The sequence below is a fragment of the Poecilia mexicana genome, unplaced genomic scaffold, assembly GCF_051168715.1.
Source record: "Poecilia mexicana isolate PSO_F unplaced genomic scaffold, ASM5116871v1 scaffold_8, whole genome shotgun sequence".
NCBI classification, from domain to species: domain Eukaryota; kingdom Metazoa; phylum Chordata; class Actinopteri; order Cyprinodontiformes; family Poeciliidae; genus Poecilia; species Poecilia mexicana.
Window position 1 is genome coordinate 13,676,921 of NW_028263377.1, and position 13,887 is coordinate 13,690,807.

Genomic DNA, 13,887 nt, shown 5'->3' on the forward strand with positions numbered 1-13,887 from the left:
GAAGGCGGACGGGAGGCAGCATTAGCCTGCCGTTTCCTCCAACTTTTCAGTATGCACAGTACCTCGACACTGCAGGATGTGTATTTACTGAAGATGGCTTTGCCACCTAAGAGTTAGATAGTTGTTCATATCCACATAAAGCACAAATCTTTCATTACATAAATGCATGCTGTTTAATAAATGCTTACAAAAAAGGTAGATTTTAAGAAGCTTTAAAAGAACATTCAATTAATTCTCTTAAATTTGTGTTATTTAGCTACATATCTGTTAAAATTTTACTCATATGATTCTAGAAATCTATCAGATGTAACTTTAATTCTTTGAAAAAGAACAAAAAAAACACAAGTCTCTAAAGAGACTTTAGAAGATTTTGTATTTCTGCTCTTACTAAATTAAAAATAGTTGACCATGAAACCTTTAAAAGAAATTTGCTTTTTTTTTTTTTTTTCTTTCTTTTTTGTATCCCAAAAAAATATTAAGCAAAAATGTGTGTGGCGTTTTAAGTAGCTGGCATGCATTCAATTTTAAGTTAATTAAAATTAATTTTAATGTTCAATTAAAAGTGTAAAATGTTACTTTTGTCTAGAAATGTAAACATTTCAGAATGATGATGGCAGCTTTAAGAACCGCAAACAACGTGATTTTACTCCACGTCCCCCCACAATGAAAAAAAACTGAAGCAATTCAGAACAATAATCCACTCTTACACAGCAAGCATCATTCTGCAAGCCTATGCAGTATTTAGTAATAGCAGAGGTGGAGTTTTGTCAAGTGTCTCTGCTGACCTGTGGGCAAGCTGGCTGAGGAGGAAGAGGTACAGGACGGAGAGGGGTTTATGGCTACGGTTGATGCTGCAGATTCACTAGTGTCGGGATATCCCGTGGTAAGGAGAGGCAGGGTCCCGGGAGGCAGAGGCTGGCCCCTCTTCAACAGCTGCTTCTGCTCCTGCTGGCGGAAGCGCGGTGGCACCTCTCTGGGCAGGTAGCGCTGCTGCTGCTGCTGCTGCTGGAGCAAAGTCTGCGGCTGCTGTGCTGTCTGCGGCTGGCATCCGGAGGGGGCGCGCTTCCCATTTCCACTGCTTTGGGGTACGGGTGGGATGGCACCGGGGTTGGCGGGGAGAAGAGGAGGGGTGGGGTCGAGCTTGGCAGAGTCTGGCACTGTGGAAGTGGGGCAGGGAGAGGGTCAGTTAGAAGGAGGGAGTGCAAATACAGGATGAGCGGGTTAAAGGAGCGTTAGCCATAGACAAGAGTTGCTGAGCACATACAAGTGTCAAAATACTGCAGACAAAAAGCAGGATGTTGGCAGTTGCACAACTTTGTTTACTATAATATCTGATGGTCACAACTTGAAAAAATATTAATGAAAGAAAAGAAAATAATCTAAGTTAATGCTCTTGCATCCTTTTAGTGATACAGAGCCTTTTAACGTATTGCAACCACACACTTCAAGGTATTTTATTCGGATATTATATCATAGGTATTATAATTTGATAACACAAATTAATTTATAATTACGAAGTGAAACTTTTGAAGTTTTGCATTTGTATTTAATCCCTTGTATCAATACTTTATGAATCCACCTGCTCACACTTCTCTTCTGGATATTCATCATTTTATGAAGAGGAGACTCAACATCACTTGTCAGGCGTTGAAATACGATCTCAGTTTGATTCAGGTCAGACTTTTACTGGGCTGTCTTGTTTAATATTTTCTGATCTGAGCTACTTTGCTTTAATTCCAGCTGCAGGTATCTAGTGTTGTTGTCCTGTTGGAACATGTTGGAATGTCTTTTCCAGCATTTCTTCTAGGACAGATTCATCCATCTTCCCATTAACTATCCTAGAGTTTAACTACACTTAGGATTCTGCATGTGGAACCCCCCCCAAAAAAACAAAAAACAAACAAAAAAAAAAACTCAATTTCATTGGATGAGAAGCCTTCTTCCACATTTTGTGTCCCCTACACGGCTTGTTGTGAGAAACTGCAAACAGGAGCTATCCTTCAAGCAGATCAGATTTGTTATCCTGTTGATTTTTTTTTTCTAAGGACCTTTGGCTCTCTGCAGCTTCTCCAGAGATACGGTTGTCTCTGCTGTGTGACTAAGATGTAAAAAAAAAAAAAAAAAAAAAGATGCATCATCCTTTTGCTCCACCTAACGTTTCCCCACTTGGACTTTTATATTGATTTTTCACATAAAATTAAATCAACATACATGAAAAATGTCAGTATGTGCACAAAGAACTTTTTCCTGCGTGTTTTGTAAAAATCTTTTAGCACAGTGTTTCTTCACTGCCTTTTTATTTATTTATCTTTTTTAAAGTTACAATTGAGCTATTTACAACTACATACAAATAGGATATTCTGAACCACAAACCAGAGGATTGCTATAATCTCATTGTGGAAATGTAAATCATAAATACACACTTCCTTTGGGGATGACGGGGAACTCTCGCTGCCCGATATGCTGCCTGTTCGCAGATTAAAAGTGATAAATAGGTCAAGTGCCTGATGATGGACTTAGACCTGCTTGCTTCATTATTGTGTGTTATTGTCTCCACCAGGACAGAGTTTTAAAGAGCGCCCAACCCCATCAACATAAGCTATTCATACTTTGTGGCAGGTTATAGCCCCAGAAACGATTACCTCTCGGCGCATGACCAAAGCTGTTAGTTATCAACCGCTGCCGTAGCTGCTGAAGTCAAGCGCTCGTGTCCCACTAGCTTCAGTTTCCCCTGGCAACAGAGCCGGTCTTTCCGTCACCTCTGACAAACCATTTTAATAGCCTATACTCAGAATAGCTATGCTTTAAGAACAGCTGGTCCGTTTCTGCTCTCTACAGACTCCTGAGGGAAATAAGTGCCTTTTTAACTTCTAAAACCTCCTTTGTGTTGGCAAACTAAATGTGTCGACCTGTTATTTAGAGTCAAGCAGGTAATGTAAGGCAGCATCTTATATGTCCTTGAAATTGTCAAAACCATGCAATGTTTACAACACTCCAAACAAACACTATACAGATAAATGTCAACGCTTTTCATAGAATGCGTTTTGAAGTAATAATCTCATCTTGCCATTTCAGAACTCTGTAACCTTTGGAAATGATGCATAATTGATTCATGAGCAGTTTCTCCTTTTCTATGAGTAATATGCTTAAAATTCACTTCTCAGAGCTTTAATATGTGTGTAAGCAGAGGTCCAGTCAGAGGTATAAGTCATCAAGAGTTCTGGAATATATATTTATTTCTCAATAGCTATCTAATGTGATGTCTCAACATGTTGGGAACAGGCCTAAAAGTTTCTGGGGTTTTTTTCTTTCTTCAAAGCCTTTCGATCATATATGGAGCATGCAAAATAAATCAAAATCATGTGCAAAAGCCCTGTGTTTAACAGCTGGAGAGTAAAGTTAATAGAAATGTGATCAAACCAGACCTCCAATCAGATGATTATACTCTGAATGTACCTCGTTTCCTTCGGCATTTCTCTTTAAGCAAAAGTTGTTTTTGTTTCCGGAATTATTTAATTCATAAGACAGATTAATACAGATACTAATAGTTATGTATTCCGTTGGAATCAGTATTGCAATTCTGAAAATACTTTTTTCTTTGCTTTTCTAATCAAACAACTCTAATTTCTTTCTGGAAAGTACGCAACTGAAGTGGAACAACTAAGAAAAATAATGTATCCAATTGATACTGATGAGATAAATACTTCTATTTATTCACTATTCTTGGGAAATATTGATTATTATCCACCAGTTCCCAGCTACCCCTTTTGTTGTGTCTCCACAATTTGTTGCTCAAACATCCTAAAACTTTCTATTGACCCCCCTTTATCAGAGCAAACCTGCTACTGAGATGATAAGGTAAACAGCAGCAGTGAGAAATAATCCTGCAGGCTCAAAACAAACTCCATCTCTCACATTATTAGAAGGTCACATCAAGAGGCATTTTTAAAAAAACGAACATAACTTATTTAAATGAAAGTTCAATATTAAAGGAACTCTGAAGCATTCGGTTCGTTTAAAGTCCCCTGCAGGCTAATTTATGGTACAATAATGCGTAGCTATGAGGTTAAGGGTCAGCATTAAATCATTCACGAGGATCAACTCGGGTTACCGAGCTAGCCCTGGATGGAACACATTATGGGACACAAAGCACAGAGGGTAATCGCCTCAGAGCATTTCATTACATAATGGAGTAATCTGGTAAAGTAAAATCTAAAAGGGATGCAAAAAATGTGTTTAAAACCTATGTAGGCTGTACTTGTGAAAACCCAAACATCAGCTGATCGGACGTAATGCGCACTGAGCCAAAATGGTAGTTGAGTGCTGGCTGGAGGAGGGAAGGGAAGGGCGGCTTTGTGAAACCAACAAGCAAAAAAGAAAAAAAGAAAAAGAAAAAAAAAAAATTCTGCGGACTAAATGAGTTACAAAGAGCAGCGCGCTTCGCCATTGGCTGCCATCCCGAGTCTGTGCAGCGAAGCGGTGAATAAGTTGAGCACATGCAGCCCGCCAGTCACATACAAAAACAAAGAGTTATGTAATGCTGAGGCCCACGTTGAGGGGAGAGGGCAACATGGTGCAGTGCAACATGCAAACAGAGACCCATGTTTACTGATACATGAGACCAAATTCCTTTCTCCTGATGCGTCGGTGCCCATCGTGGTTATGAACCGCGGACGCATGAGGGGAGGGGATTCCTACGTTTCTGCGATCGATGTCACTTCTTGCATCTGGATCCGTCTGCCTCTCTCTGCAGCTCAGCGAATCATCAGATACTCTTATGCTTCATCCCTCCCCACCTTTCCGTGCTCCCCTCTCTCCTTTCTCCTTCATTCCCACCGACTATTATCCTCTTGTCATCATAGCTGTATTAAGGCCAGCAGATGGCCGCAGTAATTCCAGGTCAATTTGCTGGCTTTAAGAGGTGATTTCCTAATAAAACAAGAGGACTCTGGGAGTGCGGCACGACGTATTAGTTATGGAGTCGACTGTTATACAGTTGGAAATCTCTGATGGATGACGTAGATCCTTCTGGAAGCTGGGAGGAAGGGGAAGGTGGGGGGAGGCGACTGAGTGCTCCATTGGCCAATCAGGGAAAAGAAACGATGAGGGACAGGGAGGGCGAACGAAAGAGAAAGCTGGCGTACAGGAGGAATGGAAGGAGGCAGAGGAGGGAGGATAAGCGATGAAGAGAACAGTGTGTGCATGAAAGTCTCCCCCCCCTTTGTGCTCCTCTGTGAGCTCCTGTCTCACTGCCTGAAACCAGCTTGGCTCCAAATCCGCTTACAATTAGACCACTATTTGTCCTTAGCATGTTCCACTACTGTGATTGCTTCATTTCAAAGAGCGAAACACACGTCTTGCACATCAAGACACACGAATACGATCAAACCGACCGTCGTGAGTGTTACGTTATTAATGAAAATAAAGGATCAATCAGAATAAAAACAACACACCAGCGAAGGCTGTAACATAGGAAGTGTGCGTCTCCCAAAGCCACATTTAGCTAAAAAAGAAAAAGAGAAAGAAATTAAACTGAAATGGAGTAAAGCGAGAGATCAGAGTGAATCTCCATGACAGCCTATTTGCAAAAACACAGTCCTCAGCTGTGAGGCTGCACAGGAGAATTCCCAGTTCATCAAAGATGCACATCAAACGTTGGCCTTGGGGCTGTGTGTGCTTCACGCACAGGAAGACATCTCATTTTCAACTTTTAAAGGGATCCTAATTTTCTGAAAGAGAAGATGATAGCATGCTTGCCTGAGTGTTTAAGACTTTTTTATTGACGTGGGAGAGCTGGGTGTCTGAAACGACATCAAAGAGTCGAACGCAGAGGGAAGAGGGGTGGGAAGCGTGAACGGCTCCACAATCTCCTGAGTGGAAGTCGCAAACAGGCCACATGACCTTGACGGTGAAAGATGCCCTCTGTGGACGGGCTTTACGAGCGAATGTGCACAGAAGGCAACATTCGGTAAATTTATTAAAAAACAGAGAAAAAATACTGAAGAAAATGGTATTGTCTGTGCATCTTTACACATTTACAAAAGTAAACAATACACTGGAAGTAAAACTGTCAGCTACAGTTAAGCCCAAAATTATCGCAACCTGAAAGATTTAGATTTAAAACTAAGACAAATCGTTCGTCTCTGACAGAAAATGAAAAAGATGGATGAAAAACCAACACGATGAGAAAGAGGGGGCAATTTAGGAAAAAAAAATACCTTTAATTTAATTTTAAAAATGATCTGTATGCTTCTCCACCATTAATGGAAACAGTGACGTTACAGCAATCAAGGTCTTTTCATGATTGCTGAGCAGATTTCCACTGACACAATAAAAATGTACCTCAAGCCTTTGAGGTTGGAAGAACTCTTTGCCATCACCCTAATCTTTAGCTCCCTCCTCGAATTAAAGTCAAGACTCTCTAGGCCACTTCAGAATGATAATATGAATTCCACTCAAAAGAACCATATTTATATTTTACACCTCCATATGCCATTGTTAAGAATAATTCTGGACTTATTTGTAGTTTTTTTGTTTGTTTTTTTACAAAAATCACCTGTGTCACAGTTACCAGCCCCCTTAAAAATCCCTATAAAATCATGTAAGTAAAGTATATTTTCTCCTTACTTTTACATTACTTCAGAAAGACCAGGTTATGTTTGTAGGGAGTAATTTGCAACTTTTTTATTTATTTATTATTTTTTGGGAAAATGGGCCAAATCAACACAGAAACTCCTTTTCTATGAACATCTCATCCCCATTAATAAATCCTACAGATACCTGTGGGGTGAGCTATCACCCCACAGGTATGATAGCTCAAACCTATCATAATAAGCAGAGTGCAGAATAAGCACTCTGTTTATTCTCGCAGAGTGCTGCGAGAATAAGAGTTGGTGAAAACAGACAATAGGTCTCCCCTCTCTGCAGTGTATTAGAAAAAGTCTTGCTCCAAATGGGGTTGTATCGACAGCAGTGGTACTATAATTGTGCCACTGGGGATTCAGGTGACATGGGATTCTTTTCCCCACTTCTTTTCAAGTGTCATCTGTTTTCCAACATTTTCAGCAGGAGATTATACAATTGCAATACAAAGCTCTTTTTTTTTTTAAACGTCTGCAGCAGAGGGTGCCAATACATGTGGCCAGCAGTGTGTATAACACTTTCGCTGTCAAGCTGCAACGGTAAATCAGGATAATTGAAGATAACAAGAAAATAGAGACGTATCCTTATCAAATGGCTCATTAAAAAGTGGAGGAAAAGCATCAAATATTGATGAGGTATTTAGAGGCTTTCATCTCCATCTTCCACGGGGCTTTAAAATATGAGCAGCAAACCTCACCAGAGTAGACTGGAAGCTTTAATTACAAATGAATAAATGTGACACAGTGGTTCGAATGGGAACCTCTCCCCTCATCACATTTCACACAGTGACTAACGCTACTCAAAGCAATTAATATCTACAAGAACACTCAGTGTTATATAGGTCAGACTTTCAAGTCCTAACTATACCTGAATAGCTCAACACCAAAATCCATCTCTGCTTCTAGTGCGCCTCAAAATATAGATGTTTTTTTCTTTTTTTTTCTTTTCACTTCTGCAGCTTTATGGGTCAGAGAGGCTCGTCTCCAAGACCCCTGCTCACAAAAGTCAGGTGCATGAGAGAAACAAAACTACTTTGCTGGAGTCATCACTCCCCTGCTCGTGCCCTTTGTGCCGGCAGCTGTAGGCAGCGCAGATTCCTCTGTGTTTTGATTTAGAAGAAGCGAAGCATGAAAGAGGCTGGAATGTCCTGTCCTCCTGACCTGAGCAGCACCTGCTGGGCCTTACACCGACTCAGGCTGAAATAGGGACTTCACACACGAACAGCGAGAAACTGACGGCGAGAAATCTTACTTGGTATTCTCTATGTTGTACAGAAACGATTTAATTTGATTTTTCTATTTCGGTGCAGGAGAATTTGGTACCCAGAGTTAAAAAGGATTGAAAGGCTTGTGCAATATGAGGACAGTAGGAGGAAAACCATCTGTTACTCCAGTTCTTCTACGAATATAACAGTTATTATACAACTGATGCTTTTGTTTAGATAAGACATGAGGAAGGGATCAGGCAGTAATGATAACAAAAGGTCATCTTGCATAAATCCCATTTTCATCACACCACTCTATGTCAAACATAAATAACTGAGTAAGTAAGAGACTATGAAATGTTAAATTGATTGACTATGAAACAACAGCTGTAGATTCACTTTCTAATAATGTTATCCACGGCAATACGTAAACGTGCGCCTCGACGTGTGTGCGTGCTTCACTCATCCTTTTGATGATAGCACTGAACTCTGGAATAAACTTAGAAACAAGCTGCCAGTGTAGATTGTCCCTTTTTCTTACTTTACAGCGTTAACGCCATGCCAGTAGCTGCTGGGATTCTGACCTATAATGTCACACAACAACAGAAGACGGATGGGATCAAACACAGCTATGCGCTCGCTTCACTATTGTCACAGTCAACCTTTTCATTTACAGCAGTACGCTGTCACCCAGCAGTAAACAGTGAAATTAAATTTCAGGACCAAATATTATGAAAGCAATATAAGCCAGCAGAACAAAATCATATCCTGATGTTTACCAGCAAACCGTGGGACTGTATATGATAATCGAGCATAAAGTAGAGCACACTGGAAAAGTGGAATGGTTTTCTTTAATTTTTTTTTATTTTACAAATAAAAATTGTTGCTGCATCTGCACCTGCAAGTCGTTTGGGGCACGTCTCCGCTAGCTCTGCACATCTACAGACGGACGTTTTTGCCCATTCTTCTTTGCCAGTTCACTCAGATAGAGATCAACTGAGACAAACAGTTTTCAAGTGTCATCTGAACAGAGCTCCTTCTTTGACTGCAGCAACGCCATCACTCATGCTCCTTCCTAATGCGCTCCTTAGGTCTCTCAGTTAAGGTGTTTAGCCACTGGTTAACAGCTTTGCAGTTGTGTCAGATTATTTCCATTTTATCGTGAGATGCTCGACTTTATCCCAAACCTGTCTGCTGTGATCCTTGAGCTTTAAGACGTTCTTTGTTCTCTAACAAACCCTCTGAGGCCTTCAAAGGACAGACGTATTTATAGTGAGTTTGAATAACACGCAGGTGGACTATTTCTGCTGGACTGGATTTTATTCAACAGATTAAATGAGGTTGAGAACAAAAATAAAACAGTGTTAAATACTTTGTTTAAAACATGAAGTTGAAAAACTAGGCGTTATATTCCATATGCACAACTTTTGTGTTGCTCTGTCACAGCATTATTGAAATCTGTGGTTGCAATGTCAAATTATCGAAAACTTTAAAAAGTACATATAGTTCAGCAACACACTGCATTACTTCCTTCTTTTTGGCTTCATAATAAGAAGCAAAATAAAAGCCATCAGTTGATTAAATTACCTCCTCAGTGTTGACAAGGTGTGCAGAAGCTTGTTAATGATGCAGGTGTGTGAAAACATGTCATAAACTAAAACATGCAGAACATTAGGACCTGAACACTGGGGATAAGGATCGCTTGTGCAACCGTCGATTCTGCAGCAGAAGCTAATGAGCAGCAATCAGCTCAACACTTCAGATAATGTTTGAACTCATGTCAACATCTTGGGTGTTTTGAGTGTTTTCGGAAACACAGCGAGTAAGAAAAAAAAAAAAAAATCTATATTTGACTGTTACATTAAGGGACTGGAACAGAGAGGCAGCATGTGTTTGCATGTCTGTTACAGAAGTGGGCCAGGAGAAACAACCCACAACGGGCCCCCTCAGCTGTGTCGGCAAACAGGAAACTGGAGTTCAGTCTCAGTTTCACGTAGCTCCATCTGTTTCTTTTGCTCTCGCACACAGTTTTCTCCCTGCTCCCTCAGATCAACCTGAGCCCCCACGTTTCAGCATTCACCTTCTCTTTGCTTCGCACCAAACAGCAAAAAAAATATATATAATAATTTCAACCTTTTCCTTGCAGCCCTCCCTTTCTTCTGCTCCCAGGGTGGGCCTCTCTGCCAGACCAGACAGGAGATGGAAGCAGTTACATTATTAAGATGCTTCGGGTGCTGCTGGAAACCTCCAGAGGACGGATGCATGTTTATTCATCCCCCACACTTTCCTCATTGTCCTAATTAGCTCCCAGTCTACCCTAAATTACTATCACAAACAATCTATATTTTTAAGTTGCTAGTCCAAAATATAAATCACCTTCAAGAAATCTGCTAATGTTTTTTCTAAATATCGTTAGTGCTGCGTTAACTGTAAGAACCGGGCTGAAGCTAACGATTACGTTAGTAAGCGAGTATTAGACGACTAATCAAGTAATCGAATAAAAAAATGGAACAGTCTGCAAATGTTTTATTTAATCACTTAAACGTTTTAGTAATAATTCAATTCCTTTTTTAAATAAGACAAATGCGTTGTCTAAAGGTTTTTAGGCAACATGTGAACAGCTCAGCCCTTTCTGTAATTGACTTGTTTTTTTGTTTTTTTTTGATTAACTGGTAAGTAATTAGACAGCAAAAAATTATTAAAATTTTATTTAAGTAATTTGAAACGGGTGACGCTAAAACTATGCCAGATGAGGAGTTCTGGCATGTTTTTTTGTACAATTTTAGCTTAATTACTGTTTTGATGGTGTTGTTCTAACATCAAATGTCATGTTTAAAGTATACTCCGGTTAATTATTCGATTACTAAATTAGTTAATTATTTCAATGATCGATTATTCAAAATTAATCCAATTAATTGTTTCAGCCCTTGTAACAAAGTAATGCAGAATATGGTCTTGCGTTACTGGCTTGATTCACCTTTCTGAAGCAGTTTAAGAAACTTCATGAAGTAAACTGTGGAAGAAATGCTGCAATTATTCCTGCATTGTAAGTTTCTTCTTAGACCGTATAGATCGGAGGGCATCATATAAACTACAGCGGACAGGAAAAAAATCCATACCGCTCCAGTCTTACAATACCCTGATTAGTGGATGCAAGATAATTAGGGCCAACTTAATAACAAGTGAAACGGTATCAGTAGAAGTAATAACTGGAGTATTCTGTGTTTCACTTGTCATTTGGTTCTCATTTTGGCTCTCACAAACATTCACACAGACGTTTTCAGTATTACATAATATCTATAGGGCTTTATCCTGAGAATGAGACTTTGTATCTAAGTAAAATTAAATAAATAAATACAAAAATAAATAGTGTGAATATAAAATTCTTATTTGTTTTTTTGTTTGTTTTTTTTAAATATGGTCAATCATTAAAACCTTTAATCATTTCCTTCCTCTCTCCGACATGAACACAATTCTAATATTAGGCCATGACATGCTGTTGTGTTTCTCAATAGTTATTTACTAGAGAGAGGCTTTTCTTTGCTTAAAAGTTGTAATATAACGTAATAAAGGCACAAATAAGGTTTTTCTTAGTTACAAAAAAAGAGTTTTAACCACTGCAACAAACACGTATCTGAATGGTAGAAAATTACAACATTCACAGCTAATTTTGCTGTATTAATGCCTCGCTGTCAACAACTGCCTGAAGGTCTAATCGGATTTTTCTCCCCCCGTCTGTCCTGAAACAGAGACCGGCTCCAAACATGCTTGCTCAGACCAATAAAAGGATTTTTTTTTTTTTTTTATACAAACACTGGCCTGAGGAGACAAAAATAAATATTGAAGCTTTAACAGAACCAGAGTTTAAAACCTGCAAGCTAAGCCCAGTCTTCTTCACAACGTCTTCTAAGGCAATTCCCCTTATGCATTTGTATTGTTTGTTATTTGATTTATTTTTTCTTTTATTCTGAGATTCTTTCTCACCTCCGTTCTCCTAGGTAAGCCTGTGGAGCCGACAGGGAGACCTGAGGAGGAGCTGCATCATCCCTACGCTCCTTATTAGTGTTGCATGGGCACCTGGCTTCCACATTCAGCTCAGGCGGTTCCGACCACCCGGCTCCAGATATTTTCATTTTCAACTTTAAATGTTTCACCTTAATTCAGCTTCATGCTTTTTATTCTCACACAGAGATCAAACAGTGGCTCTCTGGGATTTTCAAAGCGCCTCTATCTAAGGAGACAAAAATACAATTTCTTATCCTTAAAGTAAGTTTGCTTCTTATTTACAAAGCAGAAAGCACAGTAGACTAAGTTTTTTTTATGTGTAAAAACAACAACATTTTGCTCAAAACAGGTTTATGAAACTCCAAACACTTACCTTTGGTTATCTGTTCTGTGGTCTGTAACAAAAGAGAAAAAAATGAATGAAGATTTGACCTACGACACCAAAATACAAATATTTCAAAGAATTGGATTTATGCAAAGCAGAAAGGCAAGTGGGACGTTTACTGTCATGTTTACATTAAGTGTGATGGAAGCCTAGAGAAAAATAGAAAAAACACCCAGAATGCCAGGCGAACATATTCCAGAATATTTCTTTTTTTTTTTTCTTTATTCAGTATTAATATTACACTCAAACATACTAATGTGCTTCTTTAAAGAAAAAGTTAGCAAATTATAAAGAGTTTGTCCTTCATTTTATCAAAAGAAAATCCAGCCTCTTGATACAAGAGCTTTGTAAAAGCAATATGAAAAGAGGGTGAATACGTTTTATAGGCACTATAGTAATGCATGATGAGGGAAAATGTCTTTATATTACACTGCACTTAAAATGCAACTGTTGCAGGTTATGTAGCTGTACTGAACACACCTGTGCGAACCCAAGACTTGAGCAATTAATGAATAAATGAAAAGAAACACACACTGCGTAACAAGAGATGTGATGCAAAACTTAAATGTATTTTACCCCCCAAAAGAGATGGTTTAAGTTCCATAATTAAACTATATCTCACAATTAAAAAATATATATTTAAGTAAACTTAATTGATCCAAAACACCATAAATGAGTTTTGCGGAGAAATATTTAATGAGTCGCTCCCTCTATCTACTGCTGATAAGGCAGTGGAGCTAAAATGGCCTGACCCTGTATTAAAACTGAAGTCTTACGAAGATGTTATAAAATCTTATAACATCAGATTTTATTAAACAATAAGTAGAAACAATTAAAGCTCGACTACATGAAGAGATTTTATGTTGGTACTGCTATTAAACCTCGTGCGCCACAACAGGAAGCTTTTCAGTCTTGGTTTTTCAGACTTTTGATGGAGGAGTGTGCATGTTTGCGGCTCTCTCTGTGCACGGCATGTTGGGTTATACGGTGACTCTGAGCTGACCTTAGGAGAGAGGCTGCGTGCATGCATGGATGTTTTTCTAAAACCCTGCAATGGCCTGGCGATCTGTCGAGGTTATACCCTGCCTTTCACCAGATGGGATAAGCCTCAGCTTCACTGAACGGGATTAAGTGAGCAGGAAAAAAAAGAAGAAGAAGAAAAAAAAAAAAGCTGATGAATGAATAAATGTAGGGAAGAGACACAATTCAAAACAGAACTTGGACCGAATGCTCACCTTTTTCTGTGCAGCTTCTTTCTTTTTCTTCTCTTCTTGCTTTTTCTTTTTCTTATCTTCCATCAAATGTTTTTCTTCTTGTGTTTTTGCTTCTTTTCACAGCTAAAACATATAAAGACAAGGAAGGACAAAGCTTAATCTTGCACCTGCAGTGTTGATAAGTTCTTCACAGGACACCAGAGAAGACCAGGGGTGTGCCCGACTTCTTTCTCATATTTTAAAAACACATTTAAAATCGTATTTCACTACCTCTGGTAATTAAGAAAACGTCAGAAGTCGATGACAGTCAACGACGCGACCACAGCTTAAGACAGCTGTGCTTTTACAGCCAGGAAAGAGCCTCCAAGCTATTTTTGCGAGCTCGAAAATTCAGCAGTTCAAACTGGCTCTTGTTGTGAATGGCTGATGGAAGTTGT

At 39.1% G+C, this 13,887-nt stretch overlaps 1 protein-coding gene across 3 annotated transcripts in view; it reads right to left on the reverse strand.

The window, feature by feature from the left end:
* Positions 1 to 13,887, reverse strand: part of tnrc6c1 (trinucleotide repeat containing adaptor 6C1) — a 43,719-nt gene that overhangs the window by 22,273 nt on the left and 7,559 nt on the right. For all 3 annotated transcript variants that reach the window (XM_088008301.1, XM_088008300.1, XM_088008299.1), the window contains exons 2-4: positions 13,472 to 13,573; positions 12,225 to 12,246; positions 786 to 1,157 (exon numbers count right to left, since the gene is read on the reverse strand). In XM_088008301.1, the coding sequence (XP_087864427.1) occupies positions 786 to 1,157; positions 12,225 to 12,246; positions 13,472 to 13,534 (457 nt within the window). In that variant the 5' untranslated portion in view covers positions 13,535 to 13,573. The remainder of the gene's footprint in view (positions 1 to 785; positions 1,158 to 12,224; positions 12,247 to 13,471; positions 13,574 to 13,887) is intronic.